Source organism: Natator depressus, chromosome 2 (genome assembly GCF_965152275.1).
Source record: "Natator depressus isolate rNatDep1 chromosome 2, rNatDep2.hap1, whole genome shotgun sequence".
In the NCBI taxonomy this organism is placed as follows: Eukaryota; Metazoa; Chordata; order Testudines; family Cheloniidae; genus Natator; species Natator depressus.
The window spans coordinates 175,352,433-175,379,383 of NC_134235.1; the positions used below are offsets into that span (position 1 = coordinate 175,352,433).

Sequence of the window (26,951 nt, forward strand, 5' to 3'; positions counted from 1 at the left end):
CTGAAATCTCAGTATAGACAAAGGCTAGCTCTTCTGTTGCTCGATTATACTTTCCACAACTTACTTCTGTGTTCACTTCCCTGCAATGTTGATCTTTGTGTCTTGGCTGCCTGACTTAAAATCCATCATGCACAGCCCTTGTTCCTTTTGCTTAAAGGCAGAGCAGGTAAAAATATGGGCATTCTGCTTCCTGCCTTTCAATAAGAGAACTGTGTGGATATTTAACTTCACAACAGACGTTTGGACCAGTGGTCTCCCCACTGACTACCAATTGAGGAACGCCCACGGTATCATCTGTAGGAGCAAAAACTCATGCAGAGCGCGGAACGGGGTAGAGGGTGGAGGTGGGAGACTGTAGCGGAAGGAGCAGCAGTATCATAATAGATTTTGTTTCTTCTCTTTGTTTCGATGCCTACAATACACACAATAAACATCTACAAAAATAGCTGCTTTTCCCCCTTTTGCTTCCACTCAGAATTTCACAAGCGCAGAACTTAAAGCTGTGTCAGCACTATAGCTTTTAACCATGATTTTGTAACTGGTTAGAGACACAGTCACTGAAACCAGTTACTAGTTGTAAGGTTCAGTTTGTCCCCATGGAGCAGCTTTTTGGCCATCGAAACAACTTTTGTGCATCTTCACGTATCATTCTGCTTAATCATGCTTATGTCCATGCATTCTGGGAAAATCTGGGCTGTTCTCCCATAGGTCCTCAGCAGAAGGCAGAGTTCCTAGAGGACATATACACAGAGTGGCATCAGCAGCATGCAGGACGATGCAGTCTAACACCTTCTGCTGCACAGCCAAACTGGTTACATAGGTATGGGGAGGGGTGTGATAGCTGCTCTGCAAAACAGTGTGCTGAGCTGGTTACAAGAAGACAACTGTGTGTTGACCTACCCCTGCAGTAGGGATGAAACGCTTATTAGCTGTCCGTAGTTACGAGGAGTTTTTACCGTCATGCGTGTAGAAGCAAACCACATTTAGAGCCAGCTGTGCCGGCTCAATTAAAAATTGTAAGATGGAGATAGGTTTTGAGTGAGGTTGATTTTCTTTCGCACTGGAAGTCATGTGGTGGTAGAGGGAAAACACATGTAGATTATGCTAGAGGAAGGCAGCTTTCACTGGGAAGGTTGCTGCTGCTTTAGTCACTTCTGCCCAACTGTTGTTTTACCACTGAGCCGAAGGAGAGCTCTGTGTAAGCTCGAAAGCTTGTCTCTCTCACCAACAGAAAGTGGTCCAATAAAAGATATTACCAGGTTGTTTTTAACAGTGACAGTTTGAGAAAAATGCCCAAGCTGGATTATTACATTACGGAGGATAAAATATTCCTCCCCCGCTCTTTCCAAAACATCCTCTGGCAAAAAAAAAAAAAAAGCTTACAATTTTTCACTGGTGATTTCATACAATGTATAACGTTTGAACATTGGCCAGATACTTAGCTGGGGTAAATTGGTATAGCTCCATTGATTTAAACAAATCTATACCAGTTCCCACCAGCTGAGAATCTGTCTCATTATTTGCTTCAATGTATTTTGATTTTAATAAACACAACTGGTTAATACTTTCCTAGTATTCATTTATGCACATCTAACAACTAGCATCTACATAAATTGCCCTTCTGCTTTTGAATCCTGCCTTTTCCCCCTTCCCTTTCCCTGTGCATGTAAGCAAGATATGAATTATTCAAATGTTTAAATTTGTAGATAGCAAGTTATGTGAACAAATTTGCTGCCGACATCTCTATCTTGCAACGGTCATTAGCAATCCTGGAGTCTATGGTGCTCAATAGCCATGAGCTGTACCAGAAGGTAGCCCAGGAGATCACAATTGGCCAGTTAATCCCACATCTTCAGGGGTGAGTATCCTAGATAATGACTTTTGAACCAGCACTGTGTTTAAAATCAGAGTTGTAAAGAGAACAGCTATTACATATAGTCTCTGAGAGAGATTAAATGCAGCCTCAGTTGACAATGGCTGAACAATTTGTAATGAACGTTGTGGTACTGTCCATTGTCTATCACCAGTTCTGGCTAAACTGGTTGTGTAGTAGCTTCTTTCGGGCTGAATGGAAGGGGGGAAATGGAGCTGAGACACCATTAATGGTGAGATGGTGAGTAATGTTAGGGTGCAGATGGATCCATTTGTGTACCATTGTCTGAAAAGCTAGTAGGGTAGAACAGCATCCCTTGCTGAGGGTGAGGTTGGGAAGGAAAGATATCTTAAACTGAATGTGTTTTGGATAAATAATGGTCAGATGGCTAGGTAAACGCTGTCTACAGTAATACTGGGTGTTAGATAAACTGCAGTTTTTCTTGCATCGTATTTCAGGAGCTTTCTATGCAATTAAAATGTGTATTAAATAAAAATACTTTAATCCTTGATTAGCAGGCATATTTACAGAATATTTTGTGTCTTCAGCTTAGTTTTCTGTTCTCAGATAACACAATAAGAAAAAATAATTTCTAAAACTTGTCTCCATATACCATCTGCCATAATTATTACAATCATGTTCCACACAGGACTGATCAAGAAATCCAAACGTACACCATTGCAGTAATAAATGCACTTTTCCTTAAAGCACCTGATGACAAGAGGCAGGTGAGTTGTTGGTTTTTGTTGCTTGTCTGCAGACCTATAGGAGAGTCTGATTACCTTTGGCAGCTTATCTACATCTCTGCTATGGTCTCCCTTCACCCTTTTGTTACCATTGACTAGAGCTGATATGGGTCCTGCTTATTGTACGCTGGTGTACCCTCCATACAGTTTAGTGGAGTCACTTCTGCCTTGCACTGGTGTAAGTGAGAGGTGAATCAGGACTGTTGAGTTTTTCTGATCTAATATAGCTTCAGATAAACTGTATTGATTGTGTTAGGAAACTGCACTCTTTGCTGTCTGCATTTACTGCTATGGTTATTTAGTGCACTGAAATTTTTGCCAGTGCACTCTGTAACATCATACTCCTTTTTTTTTTCTTTTTTTGTAAACTGTTTTTTTCAGATTGTTGTTTAAAAGGAAGATTCCTTTTTTATGTCATAGCTCGAAAACAAAATGTCTATGTGTGAGTTGCCTAACTGTAATAATGTTCCACTTAGCTAACTCAGTGCTAAAATTCACAAGCCTCCAATGGAAATATTTTAAGATGGCTGCTCCATGTTAAACGAGGCTGGAGTATAAAGTCTGGTATGTGGGAGCAGTTGCACTGTGTTTATTAAGATATTAGCCTGCGAGATACTTTGCTTAGAATTTCCCCACAGTGGTAGCAATGGCGGGAACTCTAGTGGAGACACATCACTGGTATCTGATGGGAAGGTGCTGCTTGTTCAACACTGTTGAAACTCAGGCCGATTATTTAAGTGCCAAAATACCAGAAAGAGTCAAAAAATATTTATTTTTTTTATAAGAAGTGGATTTTTCAATGTAACTTTCATGGAAAGTTTTTTGTTTCCTTCATTTTTTAACTTAATTTAATGTTTCTGTTAAGTCAAAAGAAAAGTTGCTGTGTGCTTCTGAAATCAGCTCTCCCATAGCTGAAGGGCACCGAGTATCTCAAAGTGCTTTGCAGATGCTAATTACAACGCTCCTTTGAGGGTGGTAAGGGATACCTACGAATCATTTCACCCACCATAATTGCTGCCACCCTTTGTAGTGGATCCTTGCGCTCTTTAATATTACATAATGGAGAGAGAAGAACACCACTGCAACCTAATGAAACTGCAGAGGGAGATTCTGGTAGGTAGAATATAATACCTGACTAGGCATTTGGCCAGGAGTCTGGGGTTAACACCCCCACTTGGAGAAAATTTCCTGGGATCTTTAAAGGGTTTAAGTGGTCAGAATCTTGACTCTTTATGTGTTATGGTTAAATATTAGTCCATATATCCAAGAAAGGGAAAGTTTCTATGAACTTTAACATAGGTTTAAAGGCTAACCTTGATTGCATTCTCCGTCTCTGAGGCAAAATAACGTGGTGATGCAATCATAGTTCATTTAATTGTTTTGCTGCTTGGACTTGGATTTTCAGGTCCAGTTGCCATTGCTGATAGTTGCTGTATGTGAAGTAGTGAACTGAAAAATCATATTGTCAGAACCAGACCACACTGGGCATAATACTACAAGGAATTTCACTAACAATTGTGAAGATTGTGGCTTGAAATTTACACCTGTGTTCACGTGTGATGCTATATTGCTTTATATCAGTAACACAACAGGTGTAGTGCTGTGAACTGGAAAGTGTGGAAAACTTATGATTGCTTGAATTTGCACTGCAAACTCCTCAAAGGGACCATACAGTTTTATATAAAAATCCTGCACAATGCCCGAGGCTTTGGCAAACTCCCATAAACTGCAGTATGAGGATCCAACTCTGTTTAGTTGACTACACTGTAATAAAAAATATAGCTAACTTTCTAGTAGTGACTTGTGACTATCCTTTTTTTCTCTTTTGTCTGGCTCTGAAATGTAAAGAAACAACGTTTTTGAAAGGAAAACTCCTTGCTACCTTATTCCTATCAAGGATAATGCTGGACCATGGTTATTTAAAAAAAACAAACAACTTTGTTGCAAAGCAGAAGAAAACCAAAAGTGCTTGAGGCACAAAATGACACATTAAAAAAAACTCTTTTGAAAGATATAGTTTTATTGTTTGTTAGTTGCATTTTATTAAGAAGTGAAGCTGAAGATTACTAAATGGAGAGCTGTGTCTGAGCTTGTATTAATGAAAGACCTCAAGAATTTATTTCTAAAATGTAGGCTACTTTGTTGGTGTAGATCTGTGCAGCTCCGCTGGGTTCAGAGAGTGATTGTCTTCAGTAACAATCATAACCCATTGTAGGAGGGACAGGCAATGACCCTAAAGGAGGTCCCAATAAGAGTAATACGTCAGTTGTGTCACATCAGGAAACTAAAAGATTCCAAAGGCAAAGTGGACATGCTGCTATCCCACTTTTTTTAAACCATTCCATGATTTTTCCTTTGGATGGAGAAGGGATTCTTCCATGTATTCCTCATGGAAAGAGTAATTGTTTAGTCTTCTTAATTATAATAGATATTTATTTTTAAGCAAACTGCTTTTCTTTCCTGTTCATTCCCCACAATGTGAAGCATATTGTGTCTGTAGCACTCCCCCTGCTGTACTGTTCTGAATTTTCCAAGGGGATAATAGCATTGTTATAATTCCTACCCTTACTCTATTAACAATCTACAGCTGCTCTATCCCCTGAGGCTTGAAAATAAAAATAAAGCTCTAACAAAGATTCTCTGGTCTTCAATCACTTTTTTTTCCCTTCTCACCTCTGCACTCTGACCCAATACCATTAGCTTGATGTAGCGAACACTGTTAACATCCTTGATTGTCCTTTGACTGTAAGTCAACACTTTCTTTCTGTGTTAGAGCAAGTAGATTCTCTTCTAATATTGCCAGAGCCAGCCTTTGTTTATGCTGCTTCTGCCTTGCTTATGTATCCTTTCTGCAGTTATCCATTTCTGCTCATGTTTTATTTCAGTCATAGTTTTCCTGTTTTCTGTGTTCTTGCATAGATTTTTAATATAAATATACAACTTGGTTAGTTTTTATTAATATTTATTCTTGCAAACCCATTTGCAAAAACTTTTTTTTAGTTTTTCTGAATATGAGCAGTATTTTGACTCCGTTATAACGGCACAGAATCACAATGGATTATGATTAAGATAGTTTCTTTGAACTATAAAACATTAGAACTGATGTGACGTTGTGCTATATTGTGTAAGACAGTGTCGGATGAGCTAATGATAGCAAAAGACACAATTTACAGCAGTGGCCCAAAATGTCCAAATGCTAATACCAGTGCATAGGTAGCTATGCACAAGATTTTACCCAGGTAATTTAATAGTATATTTTTGAATGAAATTTTAGTGTGTGTGTGTGTGTGTGTGTGTACAAAGATCAAACGGATGCAAATGTATATAATCTGCAGCAAACAAGAATAAAGGGAAAATAAAAGTTTTACAGTTCTGTTGTCTAGATACTTCTGCAATGGCAACTTTATAAATACTGAGACCATTGCAACACATACAAGGTCTGACAGTATGCCACGAAGCTAGATAGCTGAGATTGGGTGCTTAAGATGGATGTTGAATCAAAGGCGTGCGTTTGGTGGTTACTGAATGGTTAAAGAGAAAAATAGAAGTTAAATTAAAACATAAAGTAGAAGGATGAGAGTATAGATTTTAATGGAGGACCCCGTCTAAGATCCCCACCAACTCTGAACAGTTTTTAGTGGGGAGAAGTTTGATTTGCAGTGATGATACAGTAACTCAGGCTAATTGTTGACTTTAAGGTAAAGCGTTAGTTTTCAACTGTTTTAAAGTCTAATACACACATTCACATCTTGATTCACTACAACTTATTTTCAAAGTCCCAGTTGGCAGGTAGAAACATATGCGACTTCCTCCTGTCTTTCTCTGCTAGAATACTTATATGTTAAATACTTTCCTCATATTCTATATATTGGGTCTCAATCACTGTTCCATCCTTTCATGGCTATTTTTGGATAGCCCAAATGTTCTGCTCCCTGGTATAAACTGTATGGCCTCCAGTCCCTTCATTTTCTTTGTCCCTCTTTGTCATTGTTAGTGTGGTCTGAATTTAAACAAAAATAAGATCAGCTGAGGCAGTCACTGTGAGGCCTCTCATTTCATTTCTTGATGAGAAATACTGCTGATATTCAGTACTAAAACACACCCAGGAATGACTGTAGAATTCTTCTCACTGCTGCACTGAAATACATGCTTTTAGCTAAATCTTTGTGTTTTACCAAAACAGGAAATGGCAAACATTTTGTCACAAAAACAGCTTCGGGCGATCATCTTAACAGTAAGTATTAGTATAAAGTTCCCAAGGATTTTATTTACTAGCACAGGGAAACAAAACATGTTGCCATTTTGGTGGGTGTATGTTGTATATTATTCATGTTTATGCTCTTTTAGTTGTTTTTGTATTTCCATATGTTTTTTGGCTTGCTAGATAAGGTAGTTCTGCTGCTGAATGAGCTCAGAATTGACCGTCCGAAAGGGAAAGGAGGTTGTTTTCCCAATGCATAAATTGTCATTTCTCTACCAAGATATAATAATGAATACATGCAGTATTTGGGGCGCCTTTCCTTTGGAGAAAGTGAGCGTTCGCTTGCCGACTAGGCGGGATTTGAAAAATCTGCATTGGCCTTGATTAGTAATGCATCCCAGACTTTAGGGTTTGAACTGTCTGTCAAGCAAACAATGTACACAGTGCTGCATGACTCAAAATCAGCCCCTGTGCTTGTTTGTCCATCATGTGTGCAGATGATTTTACAATATGAAAACTCTTGTGTTTGCACATATCTTGAGATCTTAAATGGGACACAGTTTGCCAGAGTGAGATTATTTGCTGGTAATAAATAATTGCCCAGAAGATGCACAAGACACGTTTCAAAGCGTACTTAATAAACATAATAAATAGCCTTCTCCTTCTCCCATTGAGGACCAGGGGAATTTTGTCACTGACCATAGTTAGAGCCAGATCAGGGCTCTTCTAAACTGTACTAGTCATCTATGTCATCTGACATGACATAGATATGGGCATTAGGCAGATTTGGCAGAAGAGGCAGTCTGGAGACCCCGTCCTCCTCTCCCCCCTCTTTTTCTTTAGATGATCAGTGTGAAAAAAGCAGACTGTTTCAGTTTCGAAGGCTATATTTTCCTTCCTAAGTGGCTGTAGTAGTAGGCTAGATTTTGACCTCTGCTATAAAATTTACATGAGTAGCACTCCCAGGTGCTCGTTCTCTGGCATAAATGTTCCAATGCCATATAGCAGAGGACAGCAAACATCCTATTTAGAGCTGCCACTGAGTAGCACTGTCTTGGTGGTCATGCCCATTTCTCTCCTTACACACTACTGGGCTAGTGACCTCTGGTTACACCCTTTACAGAAACCCTTGGGGTGAAGATTGTATCAATCTAGTTAGCTTCCCCTGGCATTTTTGTGTACCTCAGTGACTTTAAAATTATCCATCATTTTGGCACCTGCATTGTAACTTTGGTGACTTCGCTATTGCTTATGGGCATTTCATTCTAATTTTCATTAATTTTAAACCATTTTCCTCATATAGAATGAGATCATCTGGTAGAGGTAGGAGTGTGGTTCATTTGTAATTGATTCCCTTGCAGCAATTGGCTTACTATGACAGCTGTATCAGCAGCATGAATACTCTTATGCTTAGAAATGTTGTTCTCTTCACTCTTTGTTTAAATGCACTCTTTGCATGTGCCCTTCTGAAGAGGGTGCTTTTCAAAAGGATGACCTGGCTGCTACTTTCTGTTCTCTGTATGCACATGCTCTAGCTAGAGGGTAGGAGGAGAGGACTCTGTGCACTGCTTTCTGGAACCTTACTAAGGGATAGGATTTAATATCACAGCCCATGGAACACCTGTGTCCCTAGCCACCTTACTAGTATCGGGCTTGCCTTTTCCCCTTCAACAGTATGCATACACCACTGCTCGTCAAACACGTACAGAAATGGAAACACCTGAGCCCACCTCATGGGAATCAGTGGTAGGAAAAGAGTAGGTGACATTCACTTGAATATCTTCCTTTCACAGCATGTTATCAGGGCACAGAGGGCCATCAATAATGAAATGGCGCACCAGCTTTATGTTCTGCAAGTGCTCACCTTTAACCTTCTGGAGGACAGAATGATGACCAAAATGGATCCACAGGACCAGGTAAGCATCTCTCACAACCCAGTCCAAACAGTAAGGGGACAGATGTAGTGTCAAGCTTAGCCTTTAGAGCCAGGAAAGGCAGATTAATGAAAGTGGCACTTCCTAGCAGTCACGGATATCCCATGTGTTTTTATAAAAACCCATTTTCCAGGGAGTCTGAAATTAAGGCCAGATCTTTTGTTTGAAAAACAAACTGGTTTCTGTTATGCAAAAATGAGACAACAAACTGTCAAGTTTACCACATTTCAGACCTCGACTATCTCTTGAGCTTGAGGTTCATCAGTTGAATTTGGCATCATCCTGAGCTAAATCTGTACAGCATCCAGATCAGTGTCAGTCTATTTTTTTTCTTATAAAGTTTATCAGAACCACCTGAAATGTGTAGTCATCCTGGTTGGCTTTATTCATGTAGAACTAGAGCAAAAGTTCAAATTAAAAGTATCTGATGTAGACGGAATATGGTTAAATAACCCTGTAGCTCTAGTTCATTTTTTATTTTGGGTTGTTGTGGCTAAACAATAATTGTTTTTAATATTACTTAGCTCCAACAATGTGTTTGGTGCTGTGCAGTAAACAAAAATAGATGGTCCCTGCCCCAAACTGCTTTCAGTTTAAAAAAAGAGACTTGAAGTCAGGATGCCATGGGAAAGATTTTCAGGTCTTGTTTCTTTAATTTTAAAGGAGCTTCATGCAGGCTATATAAAAGAAGTGGATTCTTAAGAGGGACTTGAATGAAGATAGCATGGTGGTTTGGGAAATTGGGATAGGTAGGGTGTTCCACAGATAAGAGACAGCATTATACATGGTTACATCAGAGCAATCGTGCACTCTCTTTTCTTCCAAAATATAGCAGCAGGATAGTTTCTGCAACTCTTCACTCAGCAGGGAAAAGGATACACACAGTTACCTGGTACACATCACCTCATCAACCAAAGTAGCACTGTAACTGTAAATGGCAAAACAGTTATTACTGGCACAAGATATTCGTGATGAGCTGCAGATGTGCAGCGTTGATACATTTTGAAACTACTGCAATTTGTTAGTCTCTAAGGTGCCACAAGTCCTCCTTTTCTTTTTACTGCAACACCGTCATCCACTTAGTAACAAATATCTGCTGTTACTGAGAGGGATGCTTAGGGCTCAGTCCTTCAAGGTGCTGAGTACGCTCTGACCTGGATCCAGCAAAATACTGAGTACAAACTTAAACTTGAAGCAAGTGAGTTATCCCATTGACTTCAGTGGTGTCATACACACATGGTTAAAGTGAGGTGCGGGCTGGAGTGCTCAACACCTTGCAAGATTGAGTCATTAAGTGTCTGTCAGGACACTAGTACTTCATGTGAGTCTTCTGAGGAATGAAATCCCTCAACTGTGAGGACTTGGGGAAATAGGGAGACACAAAGTCACTCCATATGTACGTCTGTCTAATTGCTTAAAATTATATTCTGATAAAGAAAGACTGGGGGTTGGAGAGCATGCAGCTTTTTGAGACATTCTTTTGTAGTTCCTTGCTGTGACTCGAAACAGGAGACATTTCTCTGCTTTTTTTAAAACTGACCTTTCTCTTTTTGAACACCCTCAGGCTCAGAGGGATATTATATTTGAACTCCGAAGAATTGCTTTTGATGCGGAGTCTGAACCCAACAACAGTGGCAGTATTGAGAAACGCAAATCTATGTATACCCGAGACTATAAAAAACTTGGATTTATTGTGAGTATTTTTGCTGAAACCCAGGTGTTATTCTAACCTGTTGAATCCTGATCATATCTCTGTTATGGTACAGTCTGAAATCAGGGACCTCCAGCATAGCCTGACATTCCTGCTACTTCCTTCCCTTTAGTTTAAATGGAAAGCTAGTCAACACAATACGCTTTAATTACTGTTTGTTCCCTGCAAATTCTCTTAACGTATGAGCCATATTATTGCTTCAGCAGATGTGAATCCAGTGTGAATTAGTGAATGTAAAAATTATAGCAAGACAAAACGTACTGTTGACTGTTAATTTCAAAATCTATATTATGATGACCTTACTCTTAATGGTATTTTAAATAAATAGACACTATCAAAGGGGTCTATGGCTTTAGTATCCATATATTCAGTTGCTAGTTATGTCAAATGATGAACACGGTAAATGGGGCAGAATGTTTTATTTAGATATAGGCTCCTGTGTTTTGATTCTTAAAGCGTTTTGGACATTTTCTTTTATGCAGCAAAAGGGTATAGAGTATCTGACCCATTCAAATCAACAGGAGTTTTGCTGTTGACCTCAATGGGACCAGGCTTAGGTCCAGATTAAAATTTGATTAAACTGCTGTATAAATGTATATGTATGTATAAGGCCTTTCCTCATTCCAGAAACAGAGGACTGCCATGTAATGTAGTTAGTATTTTAATTTGCTAGTCACTGCAGGTAGTTGGGTTATTACTCCTCTCTTTGTATAAAGACAAAGGAAAATACTACACTTTAGGAAGGAAAAATCAAACGCACAAATAAAAAACTGGGTATAGCTGGCGAGGCAGTAAAACTGCTGGAAGGGATTGGGGTGATAGTGGACCACAAATTGAATATGCATCTACAGTGTGAGAAAGGTTACGTTTAGTGATATTTAGCATTTTTCTTAGTCATAGAATCTGAAGTCAAGTGAATTCACCATAATCTCAGCTTTATTTATTTTTTTTTTTAAATTGTGTCGAGGCCTCATGGTTGTGGGAAAACATGAACCCTAAATATTCAAAAGCCAGAATGCAAATAAAAAGAACTTCAAGTGTTGGGGTTTTTTTAATCTCAGGATTTTAAAGAAAATCCCATGATTTTGGGGGCCTAACTCATTAATTCTGTACTTGTGCTATTACCACAATAGATAAGCTATTACCAGCAGGAGAGTGGGGTGGGGGGGAGGTATTTTTTCATGCTTTGTGTGTATAAAAAGATCTTCTACACTTTCCACAGTATACATCCGATGAAGTGAGCTGTAGCTCATGAAAGCTTATGCTCAAATAAATTGGTTAGTCTCTAAGGTGCCACAAGTACTCCTTTTCTTTTTGCGAATACAGACTAACACGGCTGTTACTCTGAAACCTGCCATTAATTCTGAACACTCAAGGTTGGTAATTGGCTGAGCGAAGTCAGGTCTAATACTCAACTTGATGACGTTTGTCTGTCTAGCTTTTGAACACCATATCTGATCAATTCCAAAATTTTAGGAAATATTCTAGGCATCAGTGGAAACATCTGTACTGGTTTTGGTGCAAATCAGAGCACTCAAAAAGCCTGATTCAGAGGAAATTCAGGGCCCCCAGACTGCCTGGTGCCGCAAGCTGAGCAATTTCTATGCTGCCCTTTGCTGCTACGTACCGTTATCAAAGGCCGCAGCTGAACTTGCTGCATGGGGAAATTGTAGTTGTGTATGATCCTCATGGGAGCATAGGCCAGCTAGGGATTGCTGGAGTGCATAGTGGTCGGGCCTCTTTCACTCTCCACTTTATCCCACCCCACCGCCAAGCCACCCTCTTTGTTTTCTGAAGCACTAGGGGAGGGAGATGCAGTAGGAAAATCCATCAGCTCTGTGCCTACAGGGGAGTTGTGGGAGGTTTCCGCTCCCTGTACACTGCCTGTCTGGCAGAAAGGGAGCAGATTGTTGGCAGAGATTCTACCTCAGGATTCTTTGCCCCTGCCCCCTGGTGTAGGTCCTGGGAGCATTCATCTGTATACCAAGGAAGGTCTGGCTTCTTTTGTTTCAAAAACTGACCAAACTGTCTTTTAGATGGGGAGAGCAAAAGCTTGTCTCATCACTGACTGTCTCCTGTACAGTTTGTTCTCTTTCTGTATTTAGAGTACAGACATTCTGTCGTTTCGTGTCTCTGCCATGTCAAAAAGCTTTACCACATTATTGTGAAGGCAGTGCAAATAGAAGGTACAGCATAGACATGGCTTCAGAGGTTTACCATAACATTTGCAAAACCGTATAGTTAGAAACCCACATTCCAGATGTTCATGTTGGTCTGAAGGGAGGCTTGTTATTAGTAAAGGTAGGTATAATAATAAAACAATATAAGCTTGATTAAGTTTAACAGAACAGTGAACAGTAAAACAAAAGAATGTGATCCAATCAGAAGATACAAGATGCAGTACATCCTAGAGATTTGTTCTGTTAGCCTACTGCATTAAGTACTCAGCAATGGTCTGAATTCTATTTCTGTCCTTCCTTATCTGTTTTTGGCAGTAAAACTGCAAACAAGATTTACTTCTGGCAGCAAAATATTTGATAGCAATAATTATTTTTCCACAGTTACAAAATAATAATACAAAATAAAAAGATGGAAACAATACTGTTAAATGTCAGATATTTATAAAAGCTCAAGTCACATATATGGGTAATGATAAAACAGGTCCTAATTTCACAAGCCATTGACATGATTCCTCAAGCTTGAAGAAGTTATTATATATTGACACCCAACACCCGCATTTCCACCCTCATGCATCTGAGTCCATTTAATCCCTGTAATCCAGACTGGGCAATAAATACTGCTAAAAAAGCTGGTTTCTTTCAAACTCATTCATACTCTCTCTGTGTCTTTTTAAAGCATGCCCAATCTCAGGTCCGTCCACGAGAGATTGTAATACATTTGTTTGCTTAAAGAGGTGGATCTGGCTAGTTTCCAAGGCATTTAAATTGGCCACGATTCTTAAGCATACTACCAGCTTCTGTTTTAGGGTCAGATTTTCAGAAGTGTTCATCATGCAGCAGCTCCCATTGTCTTTATATATGCCATTGATTATATATAATGTGTGCACACATATACCAATATATAAAATATTATGCACAAAAAACCTATGTGGATGGTGCTGACTTAATGAGTCATATTTTATCTTCATTGTTCAATGTGTGGCCCAATCTTTTATTTACTGCACACTATTCAAATCCTGCTCTGAAGACGCAATTACTAATTTCCTCACTGGCTTCTAGTCCCAATCTCCTTGTCAAACCAATTTCCCCCTTATTCCCCTTCATCTGATCTCACTGGGTATGTCTACACTGTAATAAAACACCCACCCTCTGGCCTGTGTCAGCTGACTCAGGCTCTCAGGGCTCAGGATGCAGGGCTATAAAATTGAGGTGTAGCTTCTCAGGCTGGAGCCCAGACTCTGGCACTCTCCAACCTAGCAGGGGCCCAGAGCCCAGGCTCCAGCCTGAGCCTGAACAACTACACTGCAGCTTTATAGCCCCACAGCTTGAGCCCCGTGAGCCTGAGTCAGCTGATATGGGCTAGCCGCAAGTGTTTTATTGCAGTGTAGACATACCTAGTGTTCCTAATTCCATTCTCTGTGTACCCTTCTTCTCCCTTGGATCCCAGGCCCAGCCTGCCCACCCCACCAATCCCTGCTCCAAAGCATGGGAGTGCTAGAACTAGTAAAGAAAAGGTTGCCAGAATTTTTTAACATGGGGAGAAGCAACTTATTTCCCCCCAGCCTTGCTCTCAGAAATAGGTAACTGCTTTGGCTGAAATTTTCCAGAAACATCCAACCTGAGGCAGACCCCCAGAATGGAAAGTTTCAGTGCAAATGATTAAAGTTTGGCCAAGTTAAAAGCACTGAAAACAAGATCTTATAATAGGAAATGTTAGACAACGTTAATAATGGGCAGCGCTACTAGCCCCACCTGTAAAACGCCATCACTTTGCTAACTGTTTTCTGTTTCTTTATATAACATAAATGAATGAGGATTAAACAACTGTTTTATTGAACTTGAATTCTTCAACTAGAGTTATCTATATTCATTTCTCTTACTTCTACAGTGTTGTTACCTGTAGGCTGCCATTTCGGACTGAGAAATAGCTATGTATGCTTTGTTTCAGAGTAACAGCCGTGTTAGTCTGTATTCGCAAAAAGAAAAGGAGTACTTGTGGCACCTTAGAGACTAACCAACTTATTTGAGCGTAAGCTTTCGTGAGCTACAGTTATGCATCCTATGAAGTGAGCTGTAGCTCACGAAAGCTTATGCTCAAATAAATTGGTTAGTCTCTAAGGTGCCACAAGTACTCCTCTTCTTTTTATGTATGCTTTATCAGTTTAAACAGCTCCTAAGATAATACTATTTATTTGCTGCAACCTAAAATTAATGGAAATAAATATGGTCACAAATTCAGTGTTGCACATTATTTGTTATACAATAAAATTCTTCTTTGATATCTTCTGATTAAAAATGTAATGTCGCTCTAGTTGAACAATTCAGGATCCCTACATCATAGTTGTTAGCCTTTGCTAATTCATTTAATGTGAAGAAATAAAAAAAACTCAAGGAAAACATTTAGTTAAAGGACAGTGCAGAAAACTGGACAATTTGTATGGAGCAGATTAACTGCAGTCAATTAAGCAGTAAGTTGGGGAAGGGCTCAAGAGAGGAAAAATTTTGAGCAAGACTTTGGGGGCAGATGCCATGCCTTGTGGGAGTATTTAACATTAAGCTGAATTCCTGATCCTACAGCTGTCTCAAGTTAATAATGTCAATCAGATAGCTGCCATTAGCTACTCCAAATACCCAGTAAGGGTGATGCTGTTTATTAAACAAAATGCTGTGCCTTTCTGGTCAACGGGAGTAAGAAAACAGCAGGGGCAAGGAGAGAGAACTTGGTGGGAGTTTAGTAGTAGTTATTGCTGGGTAGTGGAAGATGACCATTCATTTTCTTGCGAAACGTGAGGGTTGGCATTTGAGGTATCACAGTCTTTTATGGGCTATAGTACTGGGGAAGCTGAGAACAGGAGTTCGGGGATTTGTGGTTTGGGGAGTGAAATCTGGAGTTGGTGTAAAATCAAATTTATGGACGTGAGACTAGATGGTGTTAGCCGATGGCCAAGGATGTTTGGTGAGGTGCCAGCTATGCCCGTTTTATACCATCCATGTCTTTAACCGCTAGGACACACTGTCCCTTCGCGGCGGGCAGCCTGGGCTAGGCTGACGGATGCCCCAAGGTCCTAAACACCCATGACTTTAACTGCTAGAGCTCAGAGCTCCTTCGCAGTGGGCAGTCAACGCTGACTGACAGGTGCCCCAATGGCAGCACTAAGAGCCTCTCCACACCCGTGACTTTAACTGCTAGAGCTCAGAGCTCCTTCGCAGCGGGCAGTCAGGATTGACTGACAGGCGCCCCAAGAGTTTGCCCCGTGGAGGCGGCACAACTCAACGCTAGGCTCTTAGTACTCTCACCTAATGGTCAGGCTTTATAGCCAAAACGGCTGAGGTTCTTTAATTGTGTTGGCTGCTTTACAGTAAACCAGAGAAACAAGTCAGGCTTATGCACAAATGGTTACCAAAATTTATTAAACTAGATTCTAATCATGTGGTTACAAAATTGCTAGTGCCTACTTATTTAAATGTAGAGATGTTACACACACAAACAAGTTACAAAACTGAAGCCACAATCCCAAAGAAAGAAAACAAAGTATAGAGCTCTATTTCAAAATATGTGTACACTAAAGATAGGAGATCAGGTGTGGGTGCTTCTTACCCTCCTTGCATCTCTTGATTCCAGTGGTGCCAAGCCAGGATCGGTCACTCAATTCCGCGGAAAGACAAATAAGGGACAAGGCTTAGGGACCCTCTTAGCTGCAGAAGCCTTGGGAGGCTGTCACTTATCTGACCAGCAGATAGATAGTGAAAAGCACTCAAAAATCATGGTGCTGTAGGTCCCATACTTATACCTCTGTACTCCTTTATTCTCTTTCTCCTTTCTTATGCCAAATTGGGGCTGGTCTGTCTGGGCGACGCCAGCTCTCGCAAGAGTAGTTTACACTTGCAAGGGAGAGAAACAATAAGTTTTGACTACTGGACATTCCTTTTATTAGGGTAAATATTTTCCCACCTAGGATGTTGGGGTGTGTGCATCACGCTATTTAGTAGGGGCTAAGAGCCATGTCTGTCACAGCTTCTCTGTCTGCTGTGAGCCTAATCGTTGTATATGTTCCCAGAGGCACATTGTAGCAGCACACCTGTGCTTCTCACAGCTTCAAAGGCTGTGCTGGAATTTATGTTAAGTGCCCTGTTGTTTTGGTTCCCTCGTGTTCCCAGCAATGCTGGTCTGAGGGGGAGGGGGCTGTCTGTCTGGCTACAGATGGTTTCAGCGGTCTTTTCTGGCTGTCTTGTTTATGGTTCTGTGACATTTCCTTCTGTCAATAACATCCTGCCATGCTGGGGAGTGCTACATTATTTATCCCCTGGGAATACTTACAAATCTCATATTATAATAGAAAAGATGCCTTATTTAAATCCCTTTCTTGGGTTAGGCAATGGGAGAGAAATGGGTGGATGACATCACATTAGACTCAGTCTTACTCTCAGTGAAGTCCATAAGAATTCAGTGGCAGGAAAATAAGGAACACACTGTTTGATGATTAATATATACTTGCCACTGCTGATTTGTTTGTTTGTTTATTTCCAGTCTTAATTATAGCTGTTGTTTGAATACTTCTACTATTGCAGGGAAAAAACCTAGCCAAACTCTTACATATTTGTAAGAGAGAGGTTCATTTGTTCTAAACCTGGGCAAAGAGTATCTAAACCAGGTAGATATTACATGTTCTTGTTGGTGTTTTTCAATTTAAAAATACTTCAGCTACATTTTTGACACTGAATTGTGTGTTTGAGCTGAACTTTTCTGTACTCTGCTTCGTTCCAATGTGATTTGAAATATTCAAACTTGAGAACTGGGCTTTGTAAATAGATACATAGGGAAAAGTAAAGATATAATCTATAAAACATAGAAGGCCATACTTTTTTGATCTTATTTTGGGTCTTGGGAGACGTGAGACCTGCAGAATTTGAGGGAGTCCTTGTTAAAAAGCCCATGTTTTTTCTTTAAGACCTGTTTATGCCCGTAGGCCCCAATTCCCTAAAATACATAAGCACGTGCTTGCGTGTTTTGCTGAACAGAAGCCTTCGTCCCTTACTCTCCCTTCTATTCTCTGGGAGGCTGTTTCCAAATTGGGTGACAACTCTGTCAGGCTTTCTCAGGAGTGGTTCAAGTTGGGATCCAGTCTTTTCTGTGGGGTGCAATTTGAAGCCACATCACTTTATGGAATTAAAAGGCCTTTCCACCTTCCCTGTTGGGATTCAAGAGTCCTCCTTTTGCTTTATCTTTCAGGGCTGCTTTATAATCGATTTCCGCCTTTGAATAATTTATCTTCCTCTTTACCTATCACTTGTGCTTTAAGTAGCTCATTCCAATTCTTTCTTCAACCCAGTCTTTTCAGGGTCTAAGCTAAGGCCTTCTCTACAATAGGAAATAAAGTCATCACTGACAGCTGTTGTCAGGAGCACTTGGTAACTGACCTAGTTTAATTATGAGTGTAGGTGAAAACAAGCCATTTGAGCTAACTCTGAGAGCGGAAGAGACTTGCATTTCCAAGGACTTACATGAAAATGCTGAACAGTCAGTAATCTGTAAAACTTGCCATCGTCACACTTTCTATATTTTTTTTCTGTTAACTACAGTTTGACAGGGAATGAGTTTTCCACAGAGTTTTAATATATCTTAACTAGCAGTATTCCCCGCAACCCTCGCCCCCACCCCCCAAAACCTTATGAGTGAATTTTGCTCTTATGTTCCATGAAAGGCTTATTGCTGCTGTATTTCCCCGTACACGTACATTATAGATGTAGGTTGTCTGATTTTGACCTTGGTAAATCAATGCATTTTACTCTGGATTTACACTGGGGTAACTGAGATTAGGGTCTGGTCTGGAGCCTGCTGACTGGGAGTTTGTCAGTGGCATAGGATAAACTGCCAAAAAACTTTGTTTTATGTTATCACTGGCAATCAGTGAGGTTTCTGTTTACACTGGTCTGTGTAAGGAGCTGTTTGCGCATGTTATGCAATCAAGCGGGGAAAACAGTGCATTTCTGGAAGATTAAATCATGAGTTGGGTGCTTTGTGAGGCCTAATGCCAAAGACCAAGCGGTTTCAGCCACTCTGGAGAGAAGTGTGTTAATCCCCAGAATTGCCCTGGCTACAGTATTACTATTATCAAAAGCAAACTGAGAAGTAGAAAGAAAAAGTCAGCATCTAACCAAGCCTATTCTGGAGCTAATAACCACAGCAGTTCTGATTTACTTTCCCACTTTTCCTACTAGTGAGCGAGGTCAAATATCCCATTGTGACTTTAATTATAGAGCCTTCATGTTGCGTGGCTAGAGCTAGACAGGGATGCAGTGTCATCAGTTCAGCCTTTCAAATCTCTTGCAGCCAGGAATTTAAAAAGTTCATCACAAAGCAGCTGGAAGGATTTTCTTTTACCACATCCACAACTTGCTGGTCCTGGGTTGCATAAGCAGCAGCCAAAGGCTCAGCTCTGGACTTCATTGGAAACAGACCAGGAAAAAACAGCTGCTCATAGCAGAAATGGGTGACCAAAAAATACTACTTGTTCTTTTTTAATGTTTCAGACAAACATGAGTTGCAAAGAGTAATGCCCGGTCAGTCTCAGTGCTGCCTGGGTGTATAGTTACAGGCCTGCTCTTTTTTGCATAGGCTTTTCTGCTTGGAGAAACAGCATTTATCACTGTCACAGAACATGGCTGCTCCCCATTTGTCATGCCGATCTCCTACTGCCTGACCTCGGCTGCTCCCTTCATTTTTCTTACTTGGATAGCTTTAACACACAGCATTTCCCTACCTGCTTTCTTATTCCGGATGAAAAGAAATAGGGGGAAAGAAACACTTACTGGTAGGGTTTAACACACTGAAGGATTGAAAGCTTTCTTTAATTACCTTTTGTTGTGTTTATCCTGTCTCATTCTTTTCTAGGTGGCGCTGTGCTTTTTTGTTGTTGTTTTTGGACTGGGTTGGGGGACAGTTCCTCCTCTCCCTCCCATGTCTCTGCACACAGTCAGCCACTTGTTACTACATGATGGGTCTGGTGTGTACTTACTGCTACTCTTTTTATTTAAAAAAATCATTGTGTTGCCCTTTTACATATCATTAATACTTTCCACTTCCATCGTGCCACCTGGGAATGTCAGAGCACTTCACAAGACGCTGGTGAAATAGATTAAATTAACCCCATCTTATTGGTGGGGTAAATGAAGTGCAGAGAGATCAAGTGACAGATCTGGGACTCAATCCCAGGCCTCATGACTCCCAGTTCTCTGTGCTAACCGTTGTATCATACTTTAATTGGCTCAAAAGCTGAGTATTTACAATACAGCCATTTAGCTCAATATGTTTTAACTGAATTAGTTTTAGAAGACACCCCCCCCCCCCTTCCCTGACCTATCTAGATATGTAATGGGTGAATTCTAGTCCAGGATGCTGTGTCACAAGGTGAACATGTGTCAACCCCTCATTCAGTTTCCCTAATTTTGTCATTACCTGTATTTATAAATGGCTTTTTGCTTTCTGGGCACAGTTACAAAATATGTGCGGTTAGGCAGAAATACAAGCTGTTTACCAGACCGGCTGAGGTAGTTTCAGTATCCCAAATGCACGGATCCCTTCTGCCTATCCCATCAAACAGCATACTATCGGGGAGCTTCCATGGAAAATGGGTGCTTTATCTATATATATCAACACACTGGACTGCTAATAAAACAATAAAAAGACTAAAGTAAGGAAATCAACATAAACTGTACTGATTTGCCCACCTTATATAAATGTAACTTTAGCCCCCTTGTGGCCAAAATGGAGTCTGCTCTGCAGACAGCTCTAGCCAAGAGAAGGCACATGCATTAATGCAGCAGGGAAAGTCCCTTCCACCCCTGGGGTACCTGTTCCAAATCCCACAGAATGAACACACACACACCAGAAGAGTACAATGAATATAGGAAAGGGAAATATTTATTTACAGAGGGATGAAAGGAGAAAAACAACAGGGGGGAAATATAGGGGGAGCAGTAAAGCAGGGTTGCATTCAACACAAGACCTCACAGGCTCAGTGGTAGCACAGTCTGAAAGGGCAGACACTGAGCAATATGTCTGCATACACAGTCCAGGAGTCCTGGGCAAAGTTCCAGTCCAGTGCTGAGTCTTGGGTGCTCCTGGTCGTCTTCGGCGCCAGTGAACTTTCGCCAACAAACCCCTCTGGGGCCTTCTTCTGCCACTCTCTGCAAAGCCACCCACAGCGACAACCTCCCCACGTAACTAGCTAACAGCCTCTTTCCTTATCCCAGTGCAAAGTCACAAGCCCCAGTGCTCATGGCCCCATGCAGCTCTGGGCAGCAGTAATACTAGGTCCAGCTCCGGTTTGTCCTTCTCAGGCGATTCCTCCCTGGCACAGTGCTCCTCCTGACTCCAGTCCTGGGGTGTCCCCGATCAGCTGCTCTGTCCCTCCTAGGCTTCAGGCAGGTTCTCGGCTGCTTCACTTTCTGACGGCCTGCTTGTTCCAGCCCTTCTGTCTGGTGCTATAGACACATGCACCCGGGCCTCTCCCCTCTCTCTCTGCTCCCTTCCCCCTAACAGCAGTTCCTCCTTCTGGAGCAATCAGTGCTTCCCACACAGGAAAAAGATTTAAAGGGGTCATGGTCTCTAAACCCCAAGGGGGTTACATAAAGAAAAAAGTTGAACGGTTTGGTTGCCTGAGGCAGATTACTCAGCAAAACTTAACGTCTTTTGAAACAGAAGACAAACACATACCATGTTTACAGCACAAAGTTGCAAGAAAAGTAGGCTTTGTCTTCTCTAAGATCAGCATATCTTCAAAATTATTTATTAATCACTAATAATGTGCTGGGCATTGTACAATATAGAGGAAGTCACAGAGACTGCCCAAAGTGACTTTGTTTTAAAGGACTTTCATCTCATGCCTCTTTATAGCAAATGGCTTGCAGATATAAGTGTTCCTTATTTTACGTAGGATTTATTTTGCAAATAATATGATGTCTGGCCAGAAAAAACAGACCACCTTCTTCTCTCCTGTCACTGAAGTTCCCTTTAACAGCCAGTGTTGCTCTTATCTTATTCAGCGCAATGGGACTAAGATAGGACTAAAAAAGTGCTCATAGTTTGGTTTCTACCTTTCTGACCACTAGAGGTTCCTCCTCTAAACGCTATATGGCAAGTTTTAAATTTGCATATGTACAGTGGTATGTCTTAAACTTGTATCCATTTTGTTAGATAACTAATTAACTGTACCTCAAGATTTTGCACTATTCTAGGTATTCCTTGTAGTAAATTTAGGAAATTCAGCAAAGACTGAGATTAAAGTTGCTTTATTTAAGGAAACTGACAGTATTTTTAAGGTGACCATTGTTTTCAGTATATGATATCCTTTATAAATGAATACACAGAGTTTTGGGTGCACAGTATTGTGTTTTGCTTTCTTGTGCACTGTTTAGATGGTGAATAAAAACTAGGGGCTCAATTCTGCAATTCGTAGGCACACCAAGTAACATATGATTAATCCCACTGATTGATTTAAATGACAAGACTCATGTGAGCAAGTGCTACTCAACATGAGTAAAGATTGAAGTGTAGAGCCCTAAGTAGTTCTGACATCTAATACTGTGAGACATCGAATACTATGAGATAATGTCTTACGGCCTTTCAAAAGGCACAGCCTCTACCATTAACATAGGTTACATTTTAATAAACAAACCCTGCATTAAAAACATTTTGTTTGCAAAGTCAAGTATTCAAACATTAGGAAATGCCAGGATTAAGGCTGCCTGCCAGTGCAACCTTAATTCACCTCCCTTGTGCATATGCATTATGATGTATATTTTAATTACATGATCACAGTATTTTTTTACCTGTCCCTCTGTGTTCTTTCCCCCCTCACCCTGGCTCCTGTCCATCTCCTGCTATCCAACCTTCCTATCCCTCTGTTCTTAGTCCCCCTCTGCTCCTATCTGTCTGTGGGGATGGTCCGCACTAGGAGCTGGGAGAAGCTGGAGTATGCTCAGTGCAGAGAGAAGCTTTGGAGAATTTAGCTGCCAAACTCTAACAAGTCTCTACAGTCCCTGCAGCCCGCTGCTTCCTGCAGCTCCCATTGGCCGGGAACAGAGAACCACTGGGAGCTGCGGGGAGCCATGCCTGTGGACAGTGAATGTCAGCAAAATGTCTCGCGGCCCGCAATCAGATTACCCTGATGGGCTGCATGCAGGCCATGGTTGCCCACCACCGCTCTACAGAGTAAGTATAAACTGAAAAATTATCCAAACACTTACAACTTGGCCAAATTTGATTAAGTTTTCATGGGAACACCCAAAGGCACATCCCTGACCTCTGATGACCCCTTGCCAAGTCCCTACTCCCAAGTATGTGGGCAATGGAGCTTCTTAATAAAACAGTTGTAAAAATTCTTTAAATATGAGCAAAATAACATTTTTCTGTAATCTTCCTCTCTGAAATGGCTGAACAGTTTTAGCTGAAACAGTCCTCAAAATTTAGGCTATGGAAGACCCCTGAACAGTGTCTTAGGATGGAAGGTGCTGGGTGACCTTTACTTTTGGCAGCGCTCCCAGTTCCACCCATAATTTTATACATTTTCTCCTGGTTTTCTTTTGCTTTCAGCAGCTAGTTCACATCTCTGCATGAAGTGATGAAACATGCTAATTTTGTGCTGTTCATTTGGTGTTGTGGGAGGGTAAAGAGCTTTTTGTTTTCACAAATTAAGTGCTTCCCACTTAGCATTCCTTTCCCACACATTCTAAAAGACCCCTCCAGCAGGTAACTTCCCCCAGAGCCCAGCTTATTTGGAGAATATTAAGGAGAATTGGTGGTGATGCTGCCTTTGGTCAAGCTGGTGACTGTTTCCCTTCTCCTATCCCTGTCTCTGAGTCACTCTCTACTCTGTACTCAGACCCAGTGGCAACAGAAATAAACTTCTGCAGCAGGAAGAAGGGACTTGGAGTGCATTTGTAAAGCCCTCGCAAGTTGCAGCCAAATCATGCATGTGTTACACTATGATTACATCAGACTATCCGACTGCTGAATAAGGTTGGCAAAGGGCACACGTTTATTCAATACAAACTGGTGCTCTCTCTCTTGGGTGTAGAGAAGGTATTGAGTAGGGTGCTGTCCATTGTTTTACCCCATTTACTGTAGTAACGTATTTTTGGAGGTAGTTTACTCAATGGCCAAGGTTTTCAAAAGTAGCCAGTGTTTTTGGGTGCCACGTTTTTTGGGTGTCCAATCTGAGTCACTTTAAAGGGGTCTAATTTTCTGAAATTGTTAAGCCACCTGTCTTCAGACTATTTGGGCTTTTTATTGCATCTCCAATTGGGCAACCAGAATCAATGGTGACAAAATCAAAAACAAGTGAGAAAATGAAAGTTGGAATGGAGGGGAGGTGGGGAAGAAAAGAAAATATAGATAAGATGATACCAAGGATGATATAACTCATTAAGATTCATTTCAGGGCAACTGAACTGTGCCCTGACCAGATGCATGAAGGTGCATGATCTATACCTGATTTGATAACCTCAGTACTGGATTCTGTAATCTCACATTCTAGATCCATATTGCAACTAGACCTTAAAGGGCTTTTTGTTTCCTAATTAAAAATGTGTGTCCATTTTATAATGTACAAAACAAAGATGAGTATTTCAGCATCACTGAGCTATGTTTTTCCAGATGGGAAATATGGTGTGCAATGCCATCCCGTTGTGTGTCACATTCCCTTCATCACGGTGTTATGGGAAGTTGAATGCTACTGATTTTACTGCTGATATTATTCCATTACAGGAAGTAATAGTGTAGAGAATATTTTGGGATTGTTTTCCATTCGTGCCTTAGAATTTCAGCTTCAATATAGCTTCTAATATAAATAATGGATATCGCTGTATTTGTATTGCACACATTACTAGCAAATTTGCAGAATCCCATTTTAAAAGCAAGTATTAAACTTATTCTTTGGTAGCTAGCACTAGAGGGCAGTAACTCCATAATAGATTCGTGTTCTGCATGGACATCGTTGAACAATTCACTTACCATTTGCTATACAGAATCATTTCAAGCATAGTAGGAATAAGAACCACTGTTGTTTGCTGTAAATTGCCACTTCTCAGTTGAACATTAACAGGGATCATGTTGCCAGTTGTCTCATCAAAATGATATGTTTTTAAAAATAAAGGTGAACGATAGCAAAATTCTCCTGTTTGCTAAGTACGGCTTGTTAGACAGTAAAGTAGCCTGGTACAATTTATTTTAGTCCTATCAATGAATTTTTTTCTTTTGAAACACTGAATGTGAAACACTTTTGCATCTCTCTCATGTAGGTGCAAGTTCCTTCTACAGCAAATTGACTTTTCTCTAGCTGCTGCGTAGCATTAAGGGAACTGTAATATTATTTTGGTTAGTCAGGGGGATCCTTGTACAGAATTGGGGCCTTTGAACTTGAAGAATCAGCCGAGCACAGAGGATACTTAAATGTGTGTTTTCCCATGAAAGCAAAACCTGTACACTTTTTTTTTTTAAAGGTATCTCAACAGTGAATCCAAGATGGTAGATGCAATTTAGTATATGTGATTTTGTTAGATCCTGAAATTTAGGATCCTAAATGTTCACCATGTTTTTATAGTGATCATATTTAAATAAGGGGGAGCTTTTGGATCAGTGGGAGCTGCAATCATGGCTATTAGTAAATGGTCTCCAGAATCGGCTTATTGTGATGCCTTTTAAAAGAATTGTGTTGTGGTTTTTGGATTTAGCTTTGCATTGATGTTGGGTTTCTGTTTTATTTTTTAATTGTTTTGATTTCATAGAATCATAGAATATCAGGGTTGGAAGGGATCTCGGGAGGTCATCTAGTCCAACCCCCTGCTCAAAGCAGGGCCAATCCCCAATTTTTGCCCCAGATCCCTAAATGGCCCCCTCAAGGATTGAACTCACAACCCTGGGTTTAGCAGGCCAATGCTTTTTGTCTGTCTGATTTAACAACATAATGTAGACATATAAAACACCAAATATTATGAGACTTGTGATAAAATCATTAGTGGACTAGTAAATCCATACAAACAATGTGCCTTCCTGTGAACACAGACCTAACCAGCGGTAAAGGAACACATGGGAACTGGTGCTGTTTGGAAGTTGGAAGAAAGTCTCTTAGAAAAAAATTCACAAACATGAAATCTGACACAGTCTTCTGGTAGATGATGCCTGTCTTCTGAATGACTCTCCAACAATAGAGCTTTGTAGTGGTGTTTTTGAGCCAATAATTATTTAACAAGAGCATTATGGCTCTGATAATATTATCACTGTGACCAGTAATCATGGTCAGCAAATTCATATGTTAAAACCATTGTTCTTGTTTACCATACAGCTGCATCCGATGAAGTGAGCTGTAGCTCACGAAAGCTTATGCTCAAATAAATTGGTTCGTCTCTAAGGTGCCACAAGTCCTCCTTTTCTTTTTGCAAATACAGACTAACATGGCTGCTACTCTGAAACACAGCTGTGTGCAATTTACCAGATTTGTTTGTCAGATGGAAATGAACAACTAACAATTTGTAATGTAAATTGTTAATATGAATCAACCAGTCTTTCATCAAATGTTGATGAATCCTTGCTAGATGAGCCTTCTATAGAGGGATGGACTATTTCATTTTAGGGTCAGTTTAATGTCCCTTCGGTTGAGAAGAAACACAAAAGAGAATTGACAGTATGAAACTTGGATGTGCTGCCAATCTTCTGTGACCTTCTTATTGTTATTTGAAAGATGAAGTTTAAAATAATCAGAATGAAGTATTTGTGGTTGTGTCATTATGAGAATGAACTGGATCTGATTAAGCCAATTTTTTAGCTCTTTGAATTCTTTTAAATCCTTTATTTGATCATTTTAGGGCTGTTTATGAATATTAGGGGGAAAAAGTGTGTAAAATTAAGTCAAAATTATTGTGTGTTTTTTTAATGGAAGGGGAAAAACCATCTCTTGATCGGGGTTAAAAATACCATTATTTTTGTTGAATCTTTCATTTCTTTTCCCATCATGGATTATGAGAAAAACATTAAAAACTTTAAAATCCCCTTTGATGTAAACAAATATTTGGTAACAAAAATAAATAAATACATATAAAATTAGAGCTATTATGCTATTTCTTTTGCTACATATGAGCCACGTACCTTTTTATGCCATTTCAAATGCATCTCTTTTTTGTTTGTTTACCACACAGTTCTTATCTACATTGCAGTTACAATCTCCCTAGGGAAGACAGGGTTTTATTACCTTGGTCATAGCATAGTTTAGTGTAGTACAAATGAGAGACCGAAGGCTACTTAGTTTTCC

The 26,951-nt window shown here is 40.3% G+C and overlaps 1 protein-coding gene across 5 annotated transcripts in view; it reads left to right on the forward strand.

Moving 5' to 3' along the window:
• ELMO1 (engulfment and cell motility 1) overlaps positions 1-26,951 on the forward strand; it is a 418,423-nt gene that overhangs the window by 158,317 nt on the left and 233,155 nt on the right. For 3 of the 5 annotated variants that reach the window (XM_074945335.1, XM_074945337.1, XM_074945336.1), the window contains 5 exons: positions 1,707-1,858; positions 2,523-2,601; positions 6,803-6,853; positions 8,614-8,736; positions 10,319-10,447. In XM_074945335.1, the coding sequence (XP_074801436.1) occupies positions 1,707-1,858; positions 2,523-2,601; positions 6,803-6,853; positions 8,614-8,736; positions 10,319-10,447 (534 nt within the window). Of the gene's footprint in view, positions 1-1,706; positions 1,859-2,522; positions 2,602-6,802; positions 6,854-8,613; positions 8,737-10,318; positions 10,448-22,768; positions 22,859-26,951 lie in introns of those variants that run through there. The other 2 variants (XM_074945338.1, XM_074945339.1) reach the window with 2 other exon arrangements.